The sequence below is a fragment of the Ambystoma mexicanum genome, chromosome 2q, assembly GCF_040938575.1.
Source record: "Ambystoma mexicanum isolate Mex_15411 chromosome 2q, UKY_AmexF1_1, whole genome shotgun sequence".
In the NCBI taxonomy this organism is placed as follows: domain Eukaryota; kingdom Metazoa; phylum Chordata; class Amphibia; order Caudata; family Ambystomatidae; genus Ambystoma; species Ambystoma mexicanum.
Genome location: NC_090924.1, coordinates 96,432,006 through 96,456,885, shown reverse-complemented (window position 1 = coordinate 96,456,885; position 24,880 = coordinate 96,432,006). Strand labels below are relative to the sequence as shown.

The 24,880-nt window shown below is 45.9% G+C and overlaps 1 protein-coding gene across 8 annotated transcripts in view; it reads right to left on the bottom strand.

Moving 5' to 3' along the window:
• The window catches only part of LOC138569187 (ankyrin repeat and fibronectin type-III domain-containing protein 1-like), a 2,784,778-nt gene that overhangs the window by 65,752 nt on the left and 2,694,146 nt on the right, over positions 1–24,880 (bottom strand). For all 8 annotated transcript variants that reach the window (XR_011303172.1, XM_069646931.1, XM_069646929.1 and 5 more), the window contains one exon: positions 15,039–15,205. Coding sequence is in view for 7 of the 8 variants with exons in the window: in XM_069646931.1 (XP_069503032.1) it covers positions 15,039–15,205 (167 nt within the window). In the remaining variant the exon portion in view is untranslated. The remainder of the gene's footprint in view (positions 1–15,038; positions 15,206–24,880) is intronic.

Sequence of the window (24,880 nt, the reverse complement as noted above, 5' to 3'; positions counted from 1 at the left end):
CCCTTGCCACATCAGTCAGACAAAATGTATCCCCCAAATTAGTTGGCTTATGCACAGCTTTTCCTCCTTGGGTTAGCAATTTGGGGGTTATTTGGGAGTGAGACCTCAGTCTCAAAGAACATATCAGCACAGTCTCTCGAGCCACCCAGTATAAAATTCACCAGCTTAAAAGGATTTTTCCTTACATTTTATCAGACTCCCACCATTGTCGGAATCTTGAAAAATTCCTCCATGGACTAGGCCAATGCTCTATATGTAGGAGTGCCAGTGTAACTTTTGGGTCTAATGTCGGGGCTTCCTAATGGTGAGGTTCATCTGGTGTTTGGTCACAAGCCCCATTCACGACAACACATCTGTACCAACATTAATGGTCAGTTTCAGGAATTTGAAAAAATATCACAATATGAATAGACAATCCAACGCTTTACAGCCCACCAATTCAACTCCACTTCACACCACAGCCAGCTCCTCTGATTAAAAGGGACTGTCAATGTCCACATCATCACACCACTGAAGAGGGAAAATGGGATGCGCCCTTCCCCCGATTCTCTGCCAGACCATGGCCTAGATCATCACGGCCCAAGCACCCACCGGGAGAGGAATTCGACCCGCTCACAGATGCCCCATACGTCTACATCTACCGTGGCTATGTCCCACACGGCCAAGGAAACTGCCCGTCACTCAAGCCACATGCTGGGACCTCTGGCGAAGCTGACATAGACCATATGGATCAACTCGACTAACACAGCAGCACTCAAAGCCACCATCGTTAGAGATGCCATGACAACATAGCCGACGGACAGTAACACACGTGCCACCATGCACGACTGGTCAGACCCACACAAATCTCACACGAAGAACATATTCACTGCCATGACGTAATGGACCGTTTACACACATTGATGCATCGTTTTTATTTTTCACATAGGCTAAACCACCACACCACAGAAACGCAAGAAGAGCTTGTGTACATGCTTGCAAATGCTTCATTGCCACTATAACTACTATGACAATCTAAGGCACTCATGTATAAGGACCCCTGCCGCTCACCGCGACCCCTGTAATGTGAACCATATGCTGCCTGTCATGGATCAGGCCTTAGTAGGCCTCAGCACCAGAGTAGGCCGCAACTCAGAAGCCGCAGGACCGGAGCCGCTCGGACTGAGATGCAAGGTGCTGATCATGCAGAACGAACCCTAACTCACCACACGTGACCAAGCCGACCTGAGGTGCTGCCAAGTACCATGGACCAGGGAAGCTCTGGGGTCTCACGCTTGGGACATAGACTGCAACAATGAAGTGACAAACTGGACACTGGCAGCGGTGAGACAGGGGCGCTCCTGCAGCAAATGGCAGACCTGTCCATTGTCCTCCACTGACACATAGTCACACATTGTTTCTAACATCAGGTACACTGCGAGCTGGGAACGACAATGGTCCCAGGCTTGGGGGCTCGCGGATGAACCAATCAGGGCACGGGGGCCTAACTACTGACGGCATCATAACCTAGCCAATCACTAACCTTTCTCATGTATCATTTTTGGTGTAACCATTTCTAGGGGCGACCCAAGCATACCACCTGACCTCTTCTCCACCAACCACTAACTCACCTATATGTTCCTATACTAACCCTATTACCCGGGGAGCCAACCCGAAGTGGCATTAGGTTTTGGGGGAAATTTCCCAGGTGACGCACAATGAGGCGTCACACATGATGAAAAGGGCCTGCGAGCCCACTCTTGTGAGATGTGTTCCCCGATGACCTATGATCCCAGAACCTGTCCCTGCCCTTTTCTAATAAACAGCAGTAACGCTTTGCTCTTGTGGGTGTCCCATACTCATTGGGGACTGCGGGAGGAGTTGGGGCCTCCCTACCCCCTGAGGTCCCTGGACGGCCCTGCCGACCCCCGGAACATCACCCGGACAAGATCATCAGAAAGCAGCAGCAGCCCCATTGCTCATCGATCCACTGCACTTCCACGCGAGACCACTAGCAGCCATTGTTATCATCTGCTCTTTCACCACAGGCTGAATCTCGACAAATGAGAAACAGGTCTTTTTAAAACACCTTTAAAAATTACTATCTGTTGAAGACACACTGTTGTGCTTTGGAACTACCACCCCCTCCCCTCCCTCCAAACCCCAGGGTGTTGTGTCAATGTCTAAGCTCCTAGAATTTATAGCACTAGCGCATCTTCAGCATTTAGCTAATCCCACCATATCCTCAGACCATAGCAATTTCACTCCGACCCTAAACTTTTATAAAGGAACAACACCTGGCATGATATGAGACAACATCCTATCGACTGCTGGGTCAACATTCTGATCCTGCTCATCCCATTGGACGTCTTTGCCGCTTTTGACAATGCTCAATACTATATGGTCGTGGGGACACTACACAGAACAGTAGGGGCCAATTTTCATTGTTCAGACCCTTCTATAAAAACTGTGACCAGCAGGTTAAACTAGACCTATTTTTTCAGGGGTCAGCAGCTGCTATTTGTTGAAGCCTTTAAGCACCTAACATCACCCGTCCTCATCCTTTGCATGATTCAATTCAAGATCGCCTCTGAATCCTCATCCTCACATTTTCTCCAGACTTTTAAGTGTACCTGTACATCTGCTGACCCCAAGCTGAATTCATTGATGTCTCAACAGGATTTAATATAATTCAGGAGGGAATTGGTTTGGGTGTCTCTAACATTGTTGCAACCAAGATACAGGTAGAACAGCTTGCCCACCACATACTCGCACAAAATCATCCTTCCACCTCTTTTCAGCCAGTTCCTGACATTTAGCCTCTCCTTCAACAATCTGAAGTTGCATTCTTTGCTCAGACATAAATACAGTCAATCATGGGGAATTATCCGTTCGGGAAACTAAAGAAAGCCTTCCCATATAAAGGGGGTCATTACAAGGTGGGTGGTAAGGGATACCGGGCACCGGTAAGGAGACCGGTGCCGGTAATCCCTTACTGCCCTCTTCCAAGGTCCCCTGGCGGGGACCATAAGGAACGTGTGGTCTGACCACACATCCCTTACGGGTCCCGCTAAGGGACCAGGGCGATAATAACGGGCTTGCAAGTCGCCAGTCTGTTATTAGCACCCTCCCCATTCCCATTGAGCTCTATGGGGGCTGAAATGGGAATGGGGAATGGCATGTGCAATGGGGACTTACCGGTCCCGCCAGGGTCGGACTACACCGGTAAGTCCCCATTGCACTACACCAGTGCCGGACCCGTTATTGGTGGCAGTCATGGCGCAAATAGCGCCAGACTACCACCAATCTCGGAATGAGGCCCAGAGTCTCCAAGCACTAAACATCATTGATAGGAACCAGGTGCAATCCACACACAAAGGTTACTAATTGTTTAGGTTCCTGTTCAAAGCACAGAACCTGTGAGCATAACTCGAGTGTTAGTGCTTGGACATTGAACACCAAGAGTCATTGCTTCTGCCTGCCCGAATCCCAGCGAGTGCCGATATAACATCATCCCCATGTTAACTATGCGGAGACTGGGGTGAGGGCCTATCTGCAATGGATGGCAGGTTAAACTTCAGATCTTACAAGGCAATGTTAGCAATGTTCGTCTGGAGCCATGCCTTGTCGTCCCACTAAGGACTATAACATAGAGTGTTGCTTTTCACTGTTACACTAGGACAGGGATCAGATCAGATCTCCTCCTGAGCACTATGAGATTTCAGGTAAGAATGTTACTCGATCCAGCTACTGACTATGGGTATTCCCTAGTGGGAACCATATGGCAGCACTCTATCTCTTGTGGGGAGAGGGACCACCAGCCAGGCACTCTCAGAAGCACTAAATGCCATAATAATCATGAAAGCTGCCCAAAAGAAAGACTGGACTCCACAATGGAGCTCAGAGGTCTTGGAGGGGTTTCAGCTTCTGGTTTTCAGGTAGGATTAAATAAAACAAACTAATGGGGCCTGCAAGCCATACTAAGGCATCCCATAATTCAGAGTTGATAAGATCTTTAAATAGTCACATGCATACAGTGCTATATATCCGGATTTTCTGTGCCAAATGACCTCCCACGAAATATCTGCTTCATTTGTTCTCAGTGCTTGTGTATTTCCAACAAAGTTATTTTGATACCCTTTGATGTAAGTGTTATCCTGAAGTTACTTGTCAAAATCTGTCATTATGAACTTCCTCCAATAAACGCTATATTGTTGTTTTTTTTGGCTGCTGAAACATAAGCTTCGAATATTTGAGAGTCAAAGCAGACATGACCGTATAGTTTCAATGTCTATTCCCTTGTTTTAGTGGGCATATGTAACTATGTTCTCTACTAAACGTAGGCTAGAATGATAAAGAATCATAATTAGGCTTTGTAGACCTAGCCTGAAAGGCTGTACTTGGAGATATGGGCCCTGAAGGCTGAGGTAAAGGCATGAGTGCCACGAGGGCGTTTAACAAGGTTTATGGGCCTATAACCTCAGACAGGGCCCCAATGCATGGTGTATAAAGCTGTTATGTCCCATGTCTGTGTGAAAGGGGGCGGGTTAAAGTATGTCATTCTGCCTGGAGTGGTTGCAGTGAACAGGACAGTTCCCAGCAACCACGTGCAATTATGATGAGGGGGAGGGATGTGGCTAATAAATCAGCCGGTTGGGTCTGCCAGGAGCAGCCCAGCAAGGTAATGGAGTGGCGGTCGGGGCTGTCATCAGGAAGGCCAGACAGCGTCTGAGAGGTGCAGCCTGATGAAGATTGCAGCAAGCAAGGGGGCGGATCATCCAACCCCCCACCCTATTAAGGTATGGTGCTGGAGAAGGGCGGGTGATTTCTGGTGCCCGGACTTAATCAATTTGGTGTGGCCGGGGCGAGTAGTTGAGAGCAGAGCTGGCATAGGGCTCCGATTGGTGCACCATTAATGCGAGGGAGTGCTTCACCAAGAGCCCTGCCAGCAGCATATACACACTGGATCCGAATGATGTGGCCTCCTGGTATTGACCAATTTCTGGGCCAGGCAAGGTTTCTGAGCCATACTGGGCCTTGAGGCCTGGAAATGGGGAGTGGCATCTGGAATATAATACAAAATAACCTGTTCTGCATGTTGTTACTTGACAAAAACAATGGGCCTCATTACGAGTTTGGAGGTAGCCTTACCGGCAAGGCTACCTCCAAACTGGCATCCGGTAAATTGCCCTTTCGCGGGTGCTGTCAGGAATCAGGGGTGGAAGTTATGGAACCGCTGGCGGCACTAGCTGGGAGTTACCTCGCTCTAGTCCTCATCCAATATGGCGGCGGACTCTATAAGTTCTGACTCCGCCCCCTTGTGCAGTGCGTTGTATCTGTGTTTACTTCTCGCACGCTAACGCTCCGTTACCCTCTAGCTTTTACCTTCCATTGGGCTTTCTTAGCCGCCTTACCTTTCAACGTTATCCTAATCTTGTACATCCTTAGTTCTAGCTGCATTTCCTTCTTTCCTATTCAGCCGCGCTACAACCCTACCATCGAGTTCTTTGGGTACACGGTGTGTACTCTGCGGTTTCACCGTTTTCGGTGCCTTGCTGTTTTGCTTACCTGGGTAAGAGGCTCCTCCTACTTTCCTGCTCGGTTTCTTGCCGTTCCTTCCCTGCTGCCTGTAGCCTTCTCAGGCGGTATCTTGCCATCTATTCTGGGTATACATTTCGGGTTTCCTGCTTATACCATTTATTCTCCTTTTCTTTCCTCTTTTTCGTCTGTATCCGCTACTTACTTACGTATTCCTTGTTGCTATTGAAAGATTCTACATGCAAGTCTTATTCCGAGCTCTGTCGGGTAAACTGGTCGCTGACATCTGATACTTTGAGTCAGCCCTCGCTATCCACCTGCAGTGTCTGTCCACAGCGGTTTCCGCTAGGAGAGGTTAATTCTTTCAACGGCCTGGGTGGTCAACGACTGTCCACCTCATCTCCTACCATCAAGATCTACAGGGTTTTTTCTGCTTTGGCTTTTTCCCTGTAAGTGAGGCTGGCCCCACTAGAGGCACCCGAGACAGGTTTCCACTACTGTCACGGTGGCCTCTGGAGGGGATAGACCTTATCTCCGTGAAAAGAAGGTCCGGATTTATAAGGACAAGTCGTCTAACAACAAGAAGAAGAAGCTTCCAAAGAAGAAGAATCCTCTCAAGGATCTATCCTCTGAAGAATCAGGTGAGGAGATAGGGGAGGTGGAACCGGAGCTTGACAGAATACAACGCCTAACTTTACCCATGGCGTCCTTGGAGCAGTACCAAGAGCTGGTCGCAGCCATACAGAATCTCACTACGGAAGTCCAGTCTTTGAGAACTGAGAATATCGCCCTTCGCCAGCAGGTCGTACTGCACCGAGATGATCATGGGGATTTACCTACTATGCCACTCTCTTTTGGCAAATATGATGGCCATCCGGGAGGACTTAAGGAATTTTTGGACGCCTGTAAGGTATACTTCACCTTCAGACCTCATGTCTATGGAACTGATCGATCCAGAGTCGGATTCATCATAGCCAATCTTCACGGAAACGCCTTGTCTTGGGCTACACCGTTGGTCTCTAACGAAGATCCTGCATTGAATAACTTCGACCAATTTATAGCTGCCTTTAAGGACAGGTTTGACAGACCCGAAGTTTTGTACTCTTCTTTGGAAGCTATCCTGGACGTCCGTCAGGGAAACACAGACGTCCAAACATACATTTCCAGATTCCTGAGACTTGCCGCCAAGGCGGATTGGCCGGACTCAGCACAGCAAACGATCTTTCGACGAGGTCTTCAAGACGAAATTAAAGACGAGCTAGCTCGAGTAGCTCGTCCTTCTTCTTTTCGAGACTTGATGACCTTAGTCCTCCAGATAGAATTCCGATTACATGAACGTCGTCAGGAAAGAAGACGGTTTCGCGGAAACCAGCAGGTGACTGGTTTACCCACCCAAACTCCGGTTCAGAGAACACCTCCCTTAACAGAGGAACCCATGCAGATTGGGGCTACTCGTGGTCCTCTTACTCCGGAAGAGAGAAGACGCCGTAAGGAGGCAGGTTTATGCATGTATTGCGGATCTTCGAAGCATTTATTACGGAATTGTCCAGAAGTTCCTCCCAGGCGGAAGGAAAACTACAACCCCCGAACTGTGGCAAGGGAAGTTTCGGGGGATTTGCCAAATACCCTTGCTACCATGCTGGAACAATAGAGGACTCCGAAGCGAATAGTCTGATGGTGTTCAAGGTCTCTCTATGGATATCAGATACTAAACAAGTCGAAGTGTTGGCGATGTTGGACTGCGGTGCCGCAGGAAACTTTATGGACCTACACTGGGCTAAGGAGAACCATGTTCCCACAAAACCGAAGTCAAGGGCCATTCCCGTAGAAGGTGTAGATGGGACACCCTTGTCCTCAGGACCCATTGTAAGTGAGACAATTCCCCTGCGAATGGCACTGGACCACCACCAAGAGGTTCTGGTTTTTGACCAGATCCGAGCGGCTCATTTTCCGTTGGTATTAGGCATTCCCTGGTTAAGGAAGCATAATCCTCATATAGATTGGACAGCAAATAGGGTCAGCTTTGACTCCCAGTTCTGCAAGACAAATTGTATGGACCCTTTTGCCATCAAGGAAGTAGCCAAAGAAGAGACTAGGGTCATCGGGCCTTTAATCGTGTCAACGGTCCCAACTCAGTATCAGGAATATTCTGAGGTGTTCCTAGATACCATTCCTAAAAGCCTACCTCCACACAGGGCCGAAGATTGTTGTATTGACCTGTTACCCGACTCTACGGTGCCCTTTGGTCGAATGTACCCTTTGTCTCTTCCCGAAAGAGGAGCTCTCAGAATCTATCTCGATGCCCATCTCCAAAACGGATTAATCCAAGAATCAAGATCATCTTGTGGAGCCTCTTTATTCTTTATACCAAAGAAGGACACTACTGAGCTACGTCCATGCATAGACTACAGAGGCCTCAACAAGATAACCATCCGAGACAGATACCCTATGCCCCTTATAAGTGACATTCTGGAGGCTGTGCAGGGTGCAAGGTATTTCACCAAACTCGATTTAAGGGGTGCCTATCACCTCCTGAGAATAAGACACGGAGACGAGTGGAAGACGGCATTCAGGACCCCTTTTGGGTTGTATGAATACAAGGTAATGCCGTTTGGCCTTGTGAACGCTCCCGCAGTTTTTCAAAGATATATGGACAAGGTGTTTGCAGACAAGTTATTCTTGTCAGTAGTAGTCTATCTAGACGACATCCTGATTTATTCTGAAGAATTAGCCAATCATCGGCAGCAAGTCAAGGAGGTTTTGCACCGACTACAGTTCCATCAACTGTTGGTCAAACCAGAAAAATGCCAATTCGAAGTAACCTCAGTGTCTTATCTAGGATTCATCCTATCACAAGAAGGCATCAAGATGGATCCCAATAAGGTCAAGGCAATCATGGAATGGAGGGAACCAACTAACATTAAAGAACTACAGAGCTTCCTCGGATTAGCCAACTTTTACAGGAGGTTTATTCCCAACTTTTCTAGAATGGTACTCCCACTAACTTCATTGCTTAAGAAGGGAGTTAAGTTCGCCTTCGACAAGGAACCCCGAGAGGCTTTCCTTTTTCTCAAAAAGAAGTTCTCCACTGCACCCATTTTAGCTCAACCAGATCAGTCAAGACAGTTCATCCTAGAAACTGACGCTTCAGTAGGAGCGGTAGGAGCAATTTTATTACAATGTTCAGACGATAGCTATGAACATCCCATAGCCTATTTTTCCAAGACACTGACCAGTAGTGAGAGGAACTACTCTGTCCTGGAAAGAGAGTTATTGGCCATCAAATTGGCTTGCCAAGAATGGCGTCATCTCCTACAAGGTGCCACTCACTGCTTTATCATCCGCACGGATCATCGCAATCTTAGGGTCATACAGCAGATGGAATGCTCCAACGCAAGACATGCCCGATGGGCCTTCTTCTTTTTGCAATATGATTTTGTAATTACTTACATTCCTGGGAAAGAAAACAAGAGAGCAGATGCATTATCACGAAGTCTCGGAGAAGGATCGGAGCACCGTCAAGGACAAGACTTGATGTTACCTGGAATTAAGATTCTGGCTTCCACCACCTCCTTTCTGAAAGAATTAATACCTAATTATCAAACCTGCACTGAGCTTCCTTCAACTGTGGTTCAAGGAGACGATGGATTGTTCTATCGTGAGAAGGCATTATTCATCCCTACCAAGAAGCTTCAAAGCAAGGTTCTTTCCTGGTGCCATGACACCCCTTTGAGTGACCATCCAGGAATCAGGAAGACTTGTGAACTACTGAAAAGGAACTTTTGGTGGCCAAGGCTTAGAGAAGATGTATACCAATATGTGTCGACTTGTGCAGTTTGTGCCTCCAGTAAATACCAGACGGGCAAACCATTCGGATTGTTGCAACAACCTTCTCTTCCGGAACGCCCTTGGGAACACATATCCATGGACTTTATTGTGGATCTCCCCCAGTCCTATGATATGACTGTTATCATGGTGACAGTGGATTCCTACAGTAAATTGGCACACTTCACTGCATTCAAACAAATCCCAACAGCCCCTGATACGGCAGTTGCCTTCCTTAGAGACATTGTCCGTTTACATGGATTGCCCAGGACTATAGTATCGGATCGAGGATCTCAATTCACCTCTCGACTCTGGGCTACCCTCTGCCGTATTTTGAGCATACAAAGAGCTCTTTCCTCTGGTTACCATCCAGAAAGCAATGGCCAGACGGAAAGACTCAACGCCAGCCTAGAGCAATATTTAAGATGTTTCTGTAGTCATCAACAGAAGGAATGGTTTCAATTCCTCTCGCAAGCAGAGTTTGCTTATAACAACACTTTGCAAACTTCGATTCAGATGAGTCCTTTTCTTTGTACTTATGGATTCCACCCACACCATCTACCCCCTGTGATTCCACCAACTACCAAGATCCCCGCTTTGGATGGTACATTTAAAGACTTGCATGAGGTACATGATCTAGCCAAGAAGGCTCTCCTGGCGAGCCGTCTTACACAAAAGAGATGGGCAGACAAAGGCAGACGGTCTAACCCAGGATGGAAGACGGGACAATTAGTCTGGTTGTCCACCAGATTTCTCCCAAAATGGGTCCATACTGGGAAGTTTTCCCCACGTTTTATTGGACCCTTCGCCATCATTCAACAGATTAACCCGGTGGCTTACAAGATAAAGCTCCCGATATCTCTCAAAAGGGTACATCCTGTTTTCCATGTCTCCTTACTCAAAGAGCATAAGGAGGACCCCTTTCAAAGACCAGCTCGTCGGAGACTTACTCAGGTGGAGGAGATTCCAGAGGAATACGAGGTGGCTCGGCTAATCGATTCCAGGTATCGCCAAGGCAGGTTACAATACCTGGTACATTGGAAAGGCTATCCGATAGCTGAGAGGTCTTGGGAACCTAAGAGCCATCTCCATGCTCCCAGTCTGGTAAAAAGATTCCATCAATTATACCCGAGAAAACCTGGGGGATCCCCGAGAGAGAGGGGGTATACTGTCAGGAATCAGGGGTGGAAGTTATGGAACCGCTGGCGGCACTAGCTGGGAGTTACCTCGCTCTAGTCCTCATCCAATATGGCGGCGGACTCTATAAGTTCTGACTCCGCCCCCTTGTGCAGTACGTTGTATCTGTGTTTACTTCTCGCACGCTAACGCTCCGTTACCCTCTAGCTTTTACCTTCCATTGGGCTTTCTTAGCCGCCTTACCTTTCAACGTTATCCTAATCTTGTACATCCTTAGTTCTAGCTGCATTTCCTTCTTTCCTATTCAGCCGCGCTACAACCCTACCATCGAGTTCTTTGGGTACACGGTGTGTACTCTGCGGTTTCACCGTTTTCGGTGCCTTGCTGTTTTGCTTACCTGGGTAAGAGGCTCCTCCTACTTTCCTGCTCGGTTTCTTGCCGTTCCTTCCCTGCTGCCTGTAGCCTTCTCAGGCGGTATCTTGCCATCTGTTCTGGGTATATATTTCGGGTTTCCTGCTTATACCATTTATTCTCCTTTTCTTTCCTCTTTTTCGTCTGTATCCGCTACTTACTTACGTATTCCTTGTTGCTATTGAAAGATTCTACATGCAAGTCTTATTCCGAGCTCTGTCGGGTAAACTGGTCGCTGACATCTGATACTTTGAGTCAGCCCTCGCTATCCACCTGCAGTGTCTGTCCACAGCGGTTTCCGCTAGGAGAGGTTAATTCTTTCAACGGCCTGGGTGGTCAACGACTGTCCACCTCATCTCCTACCATCAAGATCTACAGGGTTTTTTCTGCTTTGGCTTTTTCCCTGTAAGTGAGGCTGGCCCCACTAGAGGCACCCGAGACAGGTTTCCACTACTGTCACGGTGGCCTCTGGAGGGGATAGACCTTATCTCCGTGAAAAGAAGGTCCGGATTTATAAGGACAAGTCGTCTAACAACAAGAAGAAGAAGCTTCCAAAGAAGAAGAATCCTCTCAAGGATCTATCCTCTGAAGAATCAGGTGAGGAGATAGGGGAGGTGGAACCGGAGCTTGACAGGTGCCAGGACCAGTACATCCCCATTCCCATTTGAGCCCCATAGGGCTGAATGGGAATGGGCAGGGTGGTAGCACCGGTACCGTTAATAACGGTACCGGCACTACTATCATGTTCTGCTCACGGGTGCCGGTACGGCCACCAGGTCAGACCTGGTGGCTGCAAGGGCACCCGCGAGCAGAACTCCGAGTATGGCAGTATGGTAGTAATGGTGCCGGTAGCGATGTTGCCTTACCGCCGTACTTGTAATGAGGCCCAATGTCTATATAAAAATGAACTAACACTTATATTTGTTTATCTGTGTCATTATTAGAGTGCACATCACTTAATATAAGATGGCTGAATTAATGTTGAAGATGCTCCCTAGATTCTGGTTCTTCTTACTATATTCCCACCGCACCTAAAATGAAATACGTGGGATCACTGTCACAATTGTAACAATATCATTGGGGGTGAATCGATGGAAGATGTGGGGGATGCCACAGTTACTGAGGTGGCCCTGGGCTATTCTCTAATCCTGTCCCGCACTGGCAGTACAATTCATACATTACAAAATGGATGCACTTGGTCAAATTGAGGTATGACGATGTGGGATCCCTTTTGTCTACTCGGATGCTATTTGGGCAATCTGTGGATCATCTAAAACGCTGCAGCCGACTCCTCGACCGAACCGACAAAAGAGATCAAAACAGAATCAGAGTCTTGACTTCAAAAACAACGTTAGCTCCCAGTGAGGGGACACGGAATAGCATGTGCCGCTCAAGCAACTTTACCAGCAAGATCATCCATGTTAGTTCCTAAAAGAGTGCTCCACTCTGCTACCCTGGGGCTCTTAGCTGCCCTATTTTATAAGTACACAGATCGCGGGGAGGAATGAGCGAACAGAGGATAATCCACCAAACTGTGGAACTGGATTCTCTCCACATCCGATTATGCTACACCTTACTCTACTTCAGGAAGGCTCTGGCACCCTCTGCTATTTCCCAGGCCAGGTAGTGGATGGACCCGTGCATGAAAGCCACCAAGAGGCAGGCCCACCCCTGCCATATGCACATACTTGCACACTCACGCCGTCCCCCCCAAGGATGGAAGGAACTTCTGCTGCTAATCACAAACATGCTCTTGGAGGTGCAACCCACACCAACCCTACTGCCTGTCCTCAACACCATGGACTGGGGCACTGCTTGCCAGACTCCAACTATTATGACTGGATGTACGTTAGTCACTGGATCCAGCGCCACTCTCCATTGCTCGGGGTTGTTGCTAGGGAGGGCTGGGGGTCTTTTGTTTTTAGCCATGGATAGAAGCTCAGGGGCTCTAACCCGAGTCCCGACAGTCCCAACATTAACCTAGCCCCAGATCTTTTTCAGACCTAGCAACACCCTGCTTTGCTCCTGCAGATTCCTGCAAATCGAAGCGGTGTGGCCTAACAGTTGTAAGACTATTGGGAAGGTATGTGTCTTCCCGCAGTACTTAGCATGAGTTTGCTACACATCTTTAGACAGTTACGTATTTAGGTTCCAGGTTAAAGTATTGAAATCAAAAGGTTTGAATGCCTTTTATTCGACAAAGGGTCGAAAAAAAGGTTCACATTTTTTTTAAAAAAAAATTATGGGGGGGGGTTTCCCCAAACCCCCCCGTTTTCTTTATTAAAAAAACTTTTTTTACCAAATCAAACTAAAAAAAAATAAATAAATAAATTAAAAAAATGCAAACCTTTTTTTTCAACCCTTTGACTTTCGAATAAAAGGTCATTCCATCCTTTCTTTCCGAAACTTTAACTGGACATCACGTATTTAGAGTGCTCATAATATTATCTGTTTTTTACAGATCAGGTTATGTGGCATTCCTCTCTCTTCTAAGCACTGTAATAATACCTAATTTAATGGCCCACAATTCATCGGTATCAGGAAATAATGTCCCCATACAAAATGACCTCATACATAATGTCTGAGGGAAAAGACATTGGCGACATTACACATGGTGACATTATGTACATGGGCGGGTTGCGGGGAAGTCCCCTGCTCCAGCACGTTCAATGTAATAATGTCTCCACAAAAAAACAGTGACTATTTTGTCAGGAGACATTTTTGCGGGGACATTATTACATGGAACCAATTCACCGACCACAGAAGGATGAAAGGATGTGCTGGCCTTGCCGGGATTTGAAATTGCGAAGTGCAGGCTGCCCTCCCTGTCTGAGGTGAGCTCTCAATCAGTACACTCTCTGTACAAAATAATAAATAAATAATTAAATGCCTAAAAAAGCATCGCTACTCCTTGTTAAAATCCGAGCCTGTTTGGGAACAAATAACACAGAGGACCCTGACAATAACTTGCACTGACACAACCGGTTCTCATTCATTTTTTTTTTCTTTTTACTTTGAACAAAGGACAAACTTTTCATGGGAAGCCCACGAAATGACAGGAATGGCCCCTCACTGCATAACTGCATCTTCACTTAAGTCGAGTGCACGGCATAGCGAGGAGGCCAGGCACCCATGCAGGGGCATGGCATGATGGCACCAGCCCTCTCTACTCCTGTTTTGGGATCTATGCCTGGCAACAGTGAAGAAGACTTAAAGTATTAGAATGTGTAAGACATGCGACGATCCCCCTGCCTTAGTGGCAAAAATCCGCAAACCCTGTAAAAACAATGTAACAAGCCACAGCGTCACAGCCATGTGTGATCATGGAGGTTTCACCGTTCTTCAGCCCCGGGCAGGGGGATTAGCTGCCGCCCAATACCCGAAGATTTATCGGCTAACGCAGGGAACAGCTGCAGAGTGCCAGAGGAAAAGCATCCCAGTTGGCACTTTAATTGGCTGTGTGATCAGAGATGAAAGGCCCTGCACGGGCATAGTCACCGAGCGGGCCGCCCATCACAGGGCAGAGAAAAGACACATCCATTCAGGGCTGGACTGGCCTCTAGGGAACTCTGGAGATTTCCTGGTAGGCCTCGGCACCCTGGACCGCTTTTGTGTGGTACTTTCACATGTTCCCATAGGAAAAGGGTTGGGTTGCTGAAAATGTGTACTATTGGGCCAGATTGAACATTATTTCCAAGGCCTCTTATGGCTCCGAGGTCACCCATGTATCCATGCAAGCAGTCCCGGGCCCGCTTGCATGGCTCCTGCTGCAACTCGGGTCACAATACGCCAAGGTCTTCGGTGACCAAGGAAGGTGTCTCGGACTCCCTCACTGCTCACAACACTGCAAGAAATAGGCAATGCAGAAGTCCACTGAAAAGTAGCTTGCGGGCGTGAATGCGGGTTGAATGGAAGCTCGTAGAACACAAGCAAGCCACCCACATTGAGAGCTGTGGAAATAAAATACATAAACATAGCAGCGAAGGCACACGCGCGAACACACACGCTGTATGTGTAAGCAGGCGACACACAAACACACTTTATTTGTAGGCAGCAGGCGGCAGTCAGGCCCAGGCAGCCGATGGAACATAAACAGTAGCGACCCGCGCCCTCCGGCCCGCCCGCCCGCGCGCGCGCGCGCTTCTTACTTGTATATAGTCCTGCACTTGCTGGTGCCTCTGCTTGGCAGTTGTTAGCTCGGAGTCGGAGAAGGCCTCGCGCAGACTCTGCTGTGAGAGGAGCGATTCCAGCTCCAGCAGGGCAGACACCTGACAATACTGGCTGATGAAGTCGCGGTCGTATGTGAAAAAGTGAACTGCAAGAAAAAGAAACGACAGCTGCAGTGTACTGCTGCAAACGGACAGAGGGTTCCATTTCCACACACAGCATGACATACGATGAAATCCGGAGTGAGCACACTGTCGCCACTTTATTATGCATGTTAGACAGAGCTTGCAAGCAAGTTGCATTGTGTGGAAAAATGTCTGCATGTGCTTCAGTTCCCATGCAGAGGCATGCCACAGAAGCTGTGCTGCACTGTTTCGTGCTGCTGGGTGGTGGTAAGATTTTTTAGCATGTGGCTAGTCCCCTTCCGGAAATAGCGCATATGGGCCTCATTATAACCCTGGCGGTAGCAGCCAGAGTTGCATTTTTTCCGGCACCCGTCAATGAGGAATTACCGGGTAATTCCGACATTGCCGGATCCGGTAATTCCTGCATTGCCAGGTGCCGGTGCCTGCCAGTCCCCATTCCCATTGAGTCTCATAGGGCCCCTATAGGGCTCAATGGGAATGGGGACTGACAGGCACCGGCACCTGGCAATGATGGTGCCGGTGCATCCGACATGCAGGTTCGCGGGTGCTGCTATGCCCATCAGGCCAGACCTCATAGTATGGCGGTCCGGCACTATGGGACAGTCATGTTTACCGGTACCATAGTTCCCAAACCGCCATGCTTATAATGAGGCCCAAATAATGTCATGCAATGTTTTCGCTCATGTATGCCCTTTTATTGATTGCATGTCTGCATCCATATGCCACGAGTGGCGTCCAGAAAACGAGGCTCTGGAGAAAAACACCACTTCTGAGAAAGGCTGCACATCATGCAGATAGATGGTGGGCAGAGGGTGCTGCAAGCGGGTGAGTGCAACCCGCGCTGCAAGGAAGCGGCAACAAAACAGGTGTGTGAGGAGGGTGAGAGGAGCAGCGAGTTCAGGAGCTGGGAGGAGGAGGCAAGCAAAGTAACAGAAGGCACAAAAACAGGGGGATCAGGAATGGCTTTGCAGGAGGCACAGAGAGTGAGAAGTGTGGGGCAGGCTGGGAAAGACAGACAGGGGTTTCAGGTGGTGGAATCAGGAGGCGAGGACAAGCAGGCTTGGGGAAAGCGAGGCAAATGTGAAGATAGGCTGATGAGTATGTGCGCAAGCTGCATTTGAGGAGCAGCGTTGACAGGGTGGTATGAAAGGCAGGCATTGTGATGGTGGTGGCGAACAGACATCGAACTTTGATAACCATGACTCTATACTTTCCTTCATAATTTCTTATAACAGAATTATTGGTCATTTGGAAATGCAACTGAAACACTGAGGCCATCATTTAGGGCCTAAGAGATTACTGACCTGGATTTCCATATGCAGTAATTATTGATACCACATGGAGAAACCTCATTGTCATTGCAGAATCATGATCTTGCATCTGATAGGATGTTGAACCTAGTGGAAACGTGCTTATTTTCAGAAAACCACATGCAGTATTTCTGAAAATCCACATTTACATTTGTTGCACCCCTACCAAACCTACTTTCTTCCCAGTTTCAGGGATGGAAATGGGATAGGTCCCGTGGGACATCATGTTCGTCCTGTAATATATTGAGGTAGGGTGAGAAGGAGGGCATCCAAGAGGCCCACGAGGATGTAAATTCTCAAAACAGCACGTGCAGCAGAAGTGATGATGTATACCGGATGACACCACAGGAAGTTACTTCACAGAGCATTTGACCCGTGCGGCATCACAGGAAAGGATGTCATAACGTTTACAAAATATATATGTATATATATGTATATTTATATAAGTATATACATATGGAGAATCTCCGAAGAACTTGGTTATTTCTAAAACTCTCAGAAGTGGGGGGAAAAAAATTAGCCCAAACACTCAGAGACCTTGCTTCTTTAAAAAATGATGTATTAGTTAATAGGAAAATCAGTGCTCAGCTTAGAACTCTCCTTCTGCCCCACGTATGACTATGATTTCACCTCGACAAGAATAGATCTATTTAAATTCACAAGGAATCTGAAACTCTCCAGGTTTTATGCAACTGAGGTAGATGAAGGTCGACACAGAATTAAACAAGATAAACGGACTGTGTCCCCTCCATCTGTTCATGACCTTGCCAACCTCACTTGCCTGACGACATTGATGTATGATCCTACAATCTGTTCAGATTATAATGAGCCTTTGGACAACAACCACTCTATTTGATCGGTTTGGCATCCACACTGATTTATGCTCTCCTAGCCAGTTCAAACCGAAGTCGATTTTTTGTCCTAATATCATTTGCAGTTTTATTGAAATATTTGAAGAATTGGTAATGAGAGATCTTAAAAAGCTGTCATCTCACATTTTGCCCAAATTCAGGAATTTAACCTTCTCCCAATATCTGGCGTTGGAAAATCTCAGAACAGATGATAACATTGTTATTCGTCCTTCGGATAAAGGGGGAGGTGTGGTCATTATGGATAAGGAGATGTACCGTAATGAGGCATCCGGCAATTGAATGATGGCAGCTGTTATGAGACAGGTCCTGAGTTGATATTGAAGGACAATGATATTCTATTATTCACGCAGCCTCAATCCTGGTTGGAGACAGGACTATTAAATGAAGATGAATATTTCTTTTTGAAAAATAGTCATCCTACGACACCATTGATTTACTTTAATGCTAAAATCCACAAGAGTCTTTGTCATCCCCCTGGTCGACCCATTGTTGTCTTCTATTGATAGTCTCCTTGAAAACACTTCTACATTTTTGGATTATTTTTTTCAACCATTTGTTTTAAGTTTGAGCTCGTACATTAGAGATTCTTCAGATTTGCTTACCAAATTAATTAATTTGAATTGGGAACCACAATATTTGTTAGTTTCCCTTGATGTTGTGTCCCTATGCACTTCCATTAAGCATCAATATGGGTTGGATGCATGTCGGTACTTTTTGGAGGGTACATCTGTTAGGTATCGACAACATAATCATATGATTTTGTAAATGTTGCAATTTTGTTTAGAGGATAATTATTTTGTGTAGGAGGACAAGGTCTACAGTCAAACACAGGGCACAGCAATGGGCTCTTGTATGGCACCCACATATGCCAATTTATACATGAGATGGTGGAAAAACAAGATTGCATGGAGAGAAGAAATGGAACCTTTTACCGAACATATAGTAATGAGGCATCATTTCATAGACAATCTATTTATTATAGGGGATGGTTCAGGGGCATGTTTGTCGGAATAAATCAGCATTCTCAATGATAATGTCATGAATCTAGAATTGACCACCACTATTAGCAAAAAAAAAATGATATTTTTGGATATTAAATTTAAGGTCAACAATAATTAACTGAAATCCTACTTAAATAGGAAAGAGACCAGTTCGAATTCTACACTCCATGCCACAAGCCTTCACCCAACCACCCTCAAAAGAATTGATATCAAAAGGAAAGTTCCTAAGAGCTAAACATATCTGCAGTACAGATGGGGACTACCTAATGGAAGCTAAAGATATTGGACAAAGATTTGTCAATAGAAGATATGGACACACTACTATACAACAGTGTTATAAGAAAGCAAAGACACATAGTGGAACTGACATGCACTTGTATGTTCTTAAATGTCACTGTGCCTAGTAAAATCATTGTTTTGTTCTCCATTGTTCCCCTCCCTATCCCTGGTCGTGCTCCGAAACACTCCTGTACAAGCGCGATATAAATAAAATATCATATCATATCATAATCCGTTGAGCTTTTCTTGTATTTTTTTTTCTTTTCTGTAAGCTTCATTTACTCTCTGTCCATTGTGGAGGTCTATCCGGCTTCCAATAGTTTTGACCACAGCTAGTTTTTTCTCCCCCCTTTTTCGTTTTGACTACCCTATTTGGGCACTTTGTCAGGTAATGATTGTGTAAATTTGTACTATCTCTATCATGCAACTACTGCGCACATTAGCACAGAGGAATTGCTGTTTGCACATGCACTGGGACTTTACTTTGGTTTATATGTGTTTGATTTTATTGAAGAACACTTAGCATCCATTGAATGCTTCTTATGTCTTATCCATGTAAGTGTTATACCATTGTGCGTTCATTTAAGATGTATGCTTGCATATTTGTACCAAAATACACATGCACTTGATATGGGTAGTTATATTTCATTACTTCAGCAGTTAGACAGTGACACTATTTAGTGGGAGTTATTGGAGAAGGCGTAGTGGAAGTTAGATTTATTTGAGTAGTTGCACGTATGATACTTACCATGAACTATACCATGTTAGTGAGGCAGTTGCTGTTTTCCTTTCTGCATGCCCCATTCCCCCCCCTCTTTCTCTTCTCTCCCCCTTTTTTCTTCCTTCTCCTTTTCTCTTCTTTTTCCCTTCCCATTTGCCTCTTCTCTGGCTCTCTCATCTCTCAGGGTTTGCTGCCCGTGTAGTAGTATTTTACTGGCCACGAGCAGCGAAATATTTATGAAAATGCACTTGCACTTTAAGCTTCGGTTATTTTATAAGATTCCATGTCTTAAAATCGCGGCGGTTTTCCGCCACAATCATGTAAAGGATGCGCATTTAAAGGGAGCGGGGGACACCCCTGCAAACCCCGCTCCCATTAAATGGTATAAGTGGGTACACTTTTACCGGGTCAAACCACGGCATTTTTGCCACGATTATTTTTACCGCCGAAATATTTGCTGCAATTTTATTACCTGATACCTTTTATAACATTTAATTGGTGACGTTTAGGGCCATACCTTTCAGTTAGTTATGGACATTGACCGGCACATTGGTTTTGTATTTATATCGGTCACATGTTAATGTGCATTGGGTAACACTTTTGAGAGTGGCTGATTTACAGCTGCGAAATGTGGTGTCACATGACTTTTGGAGTGAGAGGAGGGACACCACACATTTCTCCCATATAAACCTGGAAGCAACATTACATACTGTCCTGAGGAAGCTCGAGTTGCGAGCAAAATGTGTGGCGTTGACCTGCCTGTCAGGGTGAGTGTGACTCTATGCTGGTCCATCCAGGTTGACAGCATGTTTATATTTCATTGCTGCATGTTGGTATGCATATTTGCACTAATACATCATTTTTTAAAGAAACAAGGTCTCCGAGTACTTGGGCTAATTGTCTTGCCCACTTCTGACAGTTTTAGAACTAACTGTAAGGTTTTGGGAGATTCTCCATATGTACATTAAGAGATTAGCCTACTCCTGCCCTAGAGCACCAGCTACACAATGAGGCAGAGCGCTTTGCATATTTGGAGTAACAGTTTTTAACATGTATATATATGTGTGTGTGTGTGTGTATGATTAATAAAGTAGCATGGTGATGCCGCAATATGTAAAGGGTGCAGTCATGATATTGCAGGGCCATACCCAGGAGAATCATCATAGACCAAGTAAAGTACTTTGTTATGCCACTCTAGCTTCCCATAGCCAGCTACTGCCATCATATAAAACATACTATATAATATATATATATATACTTATATATAATCGGCTAATTGCAGCTTCATATTACCAAGTAGTGCCATTTTATGCCAGGTTAAGCATCGTATGCCTCGTATGCTCATACGCAAGCTACACACTTCACCAGCCCAAGTGCTCTGATCATATGCCATGTGTAACCCCAACCGTCCAAGTACTGTCATCATCTAACGACTAGATAAATGATCCTGCTTGTTTGTTCTATCAAAGCACACACTGCAAAGAATCACTTGCTGGTGAACAGAATTTGAGAAGCTAAAGTAAGTAGGCCCTATGAAGTAAAGAGATTTTCCCAGGATCACACATGTTGGTCAAGTGAACAAGGCATTCATACCAAGATGACCTATTTACCATACCGTATTTATTTCCTACCATTTGATCTTTAGTTATACACCAGGATACTAGCATTTCTGAGCTGTATTCTTTCATGAGCCAAAACAGTTGTTTCTGTTTAATGCAGCAGATATGTGAAACCTCACGCCACATTCTAAACTAATCCTTATCGAAACATGTTGAGTAAAACTAGTATGATTTAATGTGATAGAATGCAGAATAAACAGTTATTAGCGTCAGGCACTTATTTCACTGAGCTACCCTCAGAATCTCTATGGGCTCCAGGCGCCTCCACGACCAGTAGCCCCGAACTGCCTTCAGGACTACCGTGCGTTTGGGGCTGTATCTGTAACACTACAGTCCACTGTCTCCTTGTCCTTACCCAGAACTCCGCCGCCCGGCTGCACCTACATTGAGCAAAACCGCCCGCATTGCACTTCCCCCTTTGCTCCCCCTTGCACTTCTCCTTTCCCCTTTCACTTGCACGATCTGAATGACACAAGGCCTAGTAAGATCGTTGTTTTGTCCGCACTCTGTCTTCCCTACCTTGTCTTGTCGCGCCTAGAAACACTTGTGTACAGGGGCGTTATTAAGGACTCATCATATCATATCCTATCTTAGCTATCGACATCTTCTTCTTATATACTGCACAAAACAGTAATTTCCTAAGTGTACAAACATACATAGAGGTAAGGGTTTTACACAGTTTACCATGAATAGTCACACAGAAAACATACAATGTCACACTTAAGCAAACATGCAGACAAAGAGATGGCAAAAAACACAGACACAAAGAAAATCTGTACAGGGGAATACAGCTCCCTAGGCGATAATAAGTGTGGCAAGTGAAATTGTGAGAAACGTCTAGTTTCCTTATGCCAACGGGCAACGCATGCATCCTTTCAGAAATTACTTGTGGCAGGTGGTGGCTTCCACGCTGCAAGCAGTCATCATTTTGAAAAGCTGAATAAAAGAAGTACACAATGCCAAAATCAAAGTGATTTATTACAAACCAACAGTGAATTTTTACAGAACAATACATCACTGCTTGACATCTAAGTGTGAGGGCCACTAGGCCAGTGGCACCAAGGAGATTGCCTCTGGTAGAAGCTGGTACCACTAGCCACCCTTAATTGATGTCTATAGATGCCCACCTTTTCACCCCTTTAGTGGCCAGCTAGTATTTCTTTTTAAATGTTATGTCGAGGGCAGCACTTGTGTGAATGTAAAAATTGGCAAGTTTATTTGAAAACTTTCAACCTCATAATAACACATTGGGCCTCATTATAAGTTTGCCTGTCCGTTACCAACGTTACCGGTAAGATACCGGTACTGTTTCTACCAGACCGGCAAACTATGAGTTCTGCTCACGGATGCCTTCCCGCCCGCCAGGTCTGACCTGGTGGGCGCACCGGCACCCGCGAGCAGAGCATGTTGTATGCACCGGCACCATTCAATAATGGTGCCGGTGCATCCGACCTCCCCATTCCCATTGAGCCCAATGGGGCTCGAATGGGAATGGGGAGCATTTTTTACTGGCGCCCAGGAATGGGCAATTACCGGGTCTGGCAGGGCCCTAATGACCCGGTAATTGCCCATTCCTGGGTTCCGAAAAAAAAAAATGATACTGTGGAAGCGTTCCTGTTTTACCGGCACAGCTACTCCAAGTATCGTAATGAGGCCGATTGTCTTCAATATGCAGTATTCCCAGGCACCACCTAAGAGGTCAATATTTCCATTCCCATAATCTGGTCTCGGTGGTAAAAAAGGCAGTATTTCAACCACCGGTTTTTACCATTACTGCAAGACTCATTGAGCAGTTAAAAGGCGATCCTGGAGATGCAGCGTAACCCAAAAGTATGTAGTGGTTTCTATGCTATTATTACCTAAAGAGTAGGATGGATCCGTCGTCGAGGCGTTGGGCCGGCCTGGCAATTGATCCTATGAGCAAACTAGAGTACCTTGCCGATTACTGCTACTTGAGCATTCATTTTAGAAAAGCACAAATAGTATGAAGGTGGAAGAATGTTATAGGAGGTTATAATGCTCAATAGGTTTTAAGGAATTGATCCATGAAGATTCAGGTTGCAGAAAAAGTAACCATCAGGTAGGTTGCGAGAGTCACTGATGAATAAACTGCCCCAACAAGTCACTCAGAAAACCCACCACCCAATCCATATTACACACATCCCAGAGCACTCTGCGCGCCCATGCACACGAGGAGCAGAATGTAACACTAGCATTTTAATTGACAACGATTCGGAAGGGTGCGCTAATTTCTAAGCACTCCCAATAATGGCAAATGGGTAAATTGATCAGCTTGGGGGTTGCAATCATTGTTAAAGTGGGAATCCACTATTTAGAAATGGAGCGTGCAGTTTCAATAGTCAATTTCTGTGCAAGTACACAACATCCAAAGGATTAAAGCAGGTTCCGCCTGAACCATTGGCAAAAGGGCACGGCCCGAAGGGACATCCTGCCACTTTTATGACTGAGTGCATTGTGCTGCTTGTATTTTATTTATTTCTATAGCGCTGCAGCCCGCAGGCATCAGAGCACTTTCCATAGAGACAAGGGATATGGTGACGGGACAATACAGGTATATAGATAAATCAGTATGAGGTGGTCATTTTAGGGTTTGATTATTTGAATAAGAAAGTTTCAGTTTCTTTGTAAAGCTTTGTAGGTTTGTTTCAGTTCTTAGGGGCTCAGTAAAGGTGTTCCATTTAGTGATGGCTTTGGTAGGGAAGGCTTTGGTAGGGTTAGTTTTAACCAATGGCACAGTGTGCTTTAAAGTGCAACACGTTCCACAAAGGCACCGAAAATGACGAAAATGTACTTTGAAAAAACTCATCGAAATATATGGGAGGTGGAGAGGGTTTTAGGGTAGGGGCTATAGTATAGAGGTGGGGGCACTTGGGTGAGGGGGCCCCCAGAAGTTTGAAAATCCAATTTTGTTAAAGAAAATTACTTCAGTAAAATGGGTGTCAGCAAAGGGACATGGAACCCTGCAGTCACTGCTGCAGCAGTTTGTCATGAATGCAATTAGGGAATCTGCGCCCGTTGATTTCTGGTGCCCGGGAAATGTCCATGCCCAACACTAGATCAGGCCCTTATTCCTAAAGTCCTTCACCTTGGTCAATCCCGCTGCAGTGATAAATATTTAACGACTAACATATATATAGTAGGAGTGAGCTGTTGAAACAATAGTATATTCAGTTTGATTTTGGGGAGGCTTGCCTCCTATGCAGATGAGGCTGCTGCATCAGAACAAAGCAAAGGAAGGGGAGGAGTTAAAAACCTGAAACTGCGCATTCATTTTTCTGGTAAAACATAATCTGCCTGTGAAGAGTTCATATTTGGCTTTGAGAACATTCAGGATTAATTGAACATAGTAAAATTACTTTCATTGGCATTTCCAAGGGAACACAGGTGTATGGGACTCTGGGACCGTCGTGTTACTGTAAATAAGAATTCACCAGGGTCCTTATTTCTTAAGCATGAACTGCTTTTTCCAAGACGTGAGCTGAGCTCACTTGCAGGAGCAGAGCAGTGAAAGGGCACAGATTAAAGCCCAGTGTACTGCAACTCCCCCAGGTTAGTCATCTGAGTCAAATTTCATCTTTCCCTTTGGTTTCTATCAATAGGCAGATTTTTCATGCTGATAATGCGCGCAGAATGATTGTTGTAGGCAAAGATAAAAGGCATTCCGGGCCCTGGCCGCTAAGCACCAGCTTCTGAGCCATGAGTATGGACTAAGCCTATACAGAAGCAAATTACGCAAGAGGGAGCTAGGAACTACGCGGCTGTAATTCCATCCAGGGGCTCTGATGACATCATCAACGACAAGACCAAAGGCCCAGCCACCAACACCCTGAGACAGAATTCCAGTCTCACAGCAC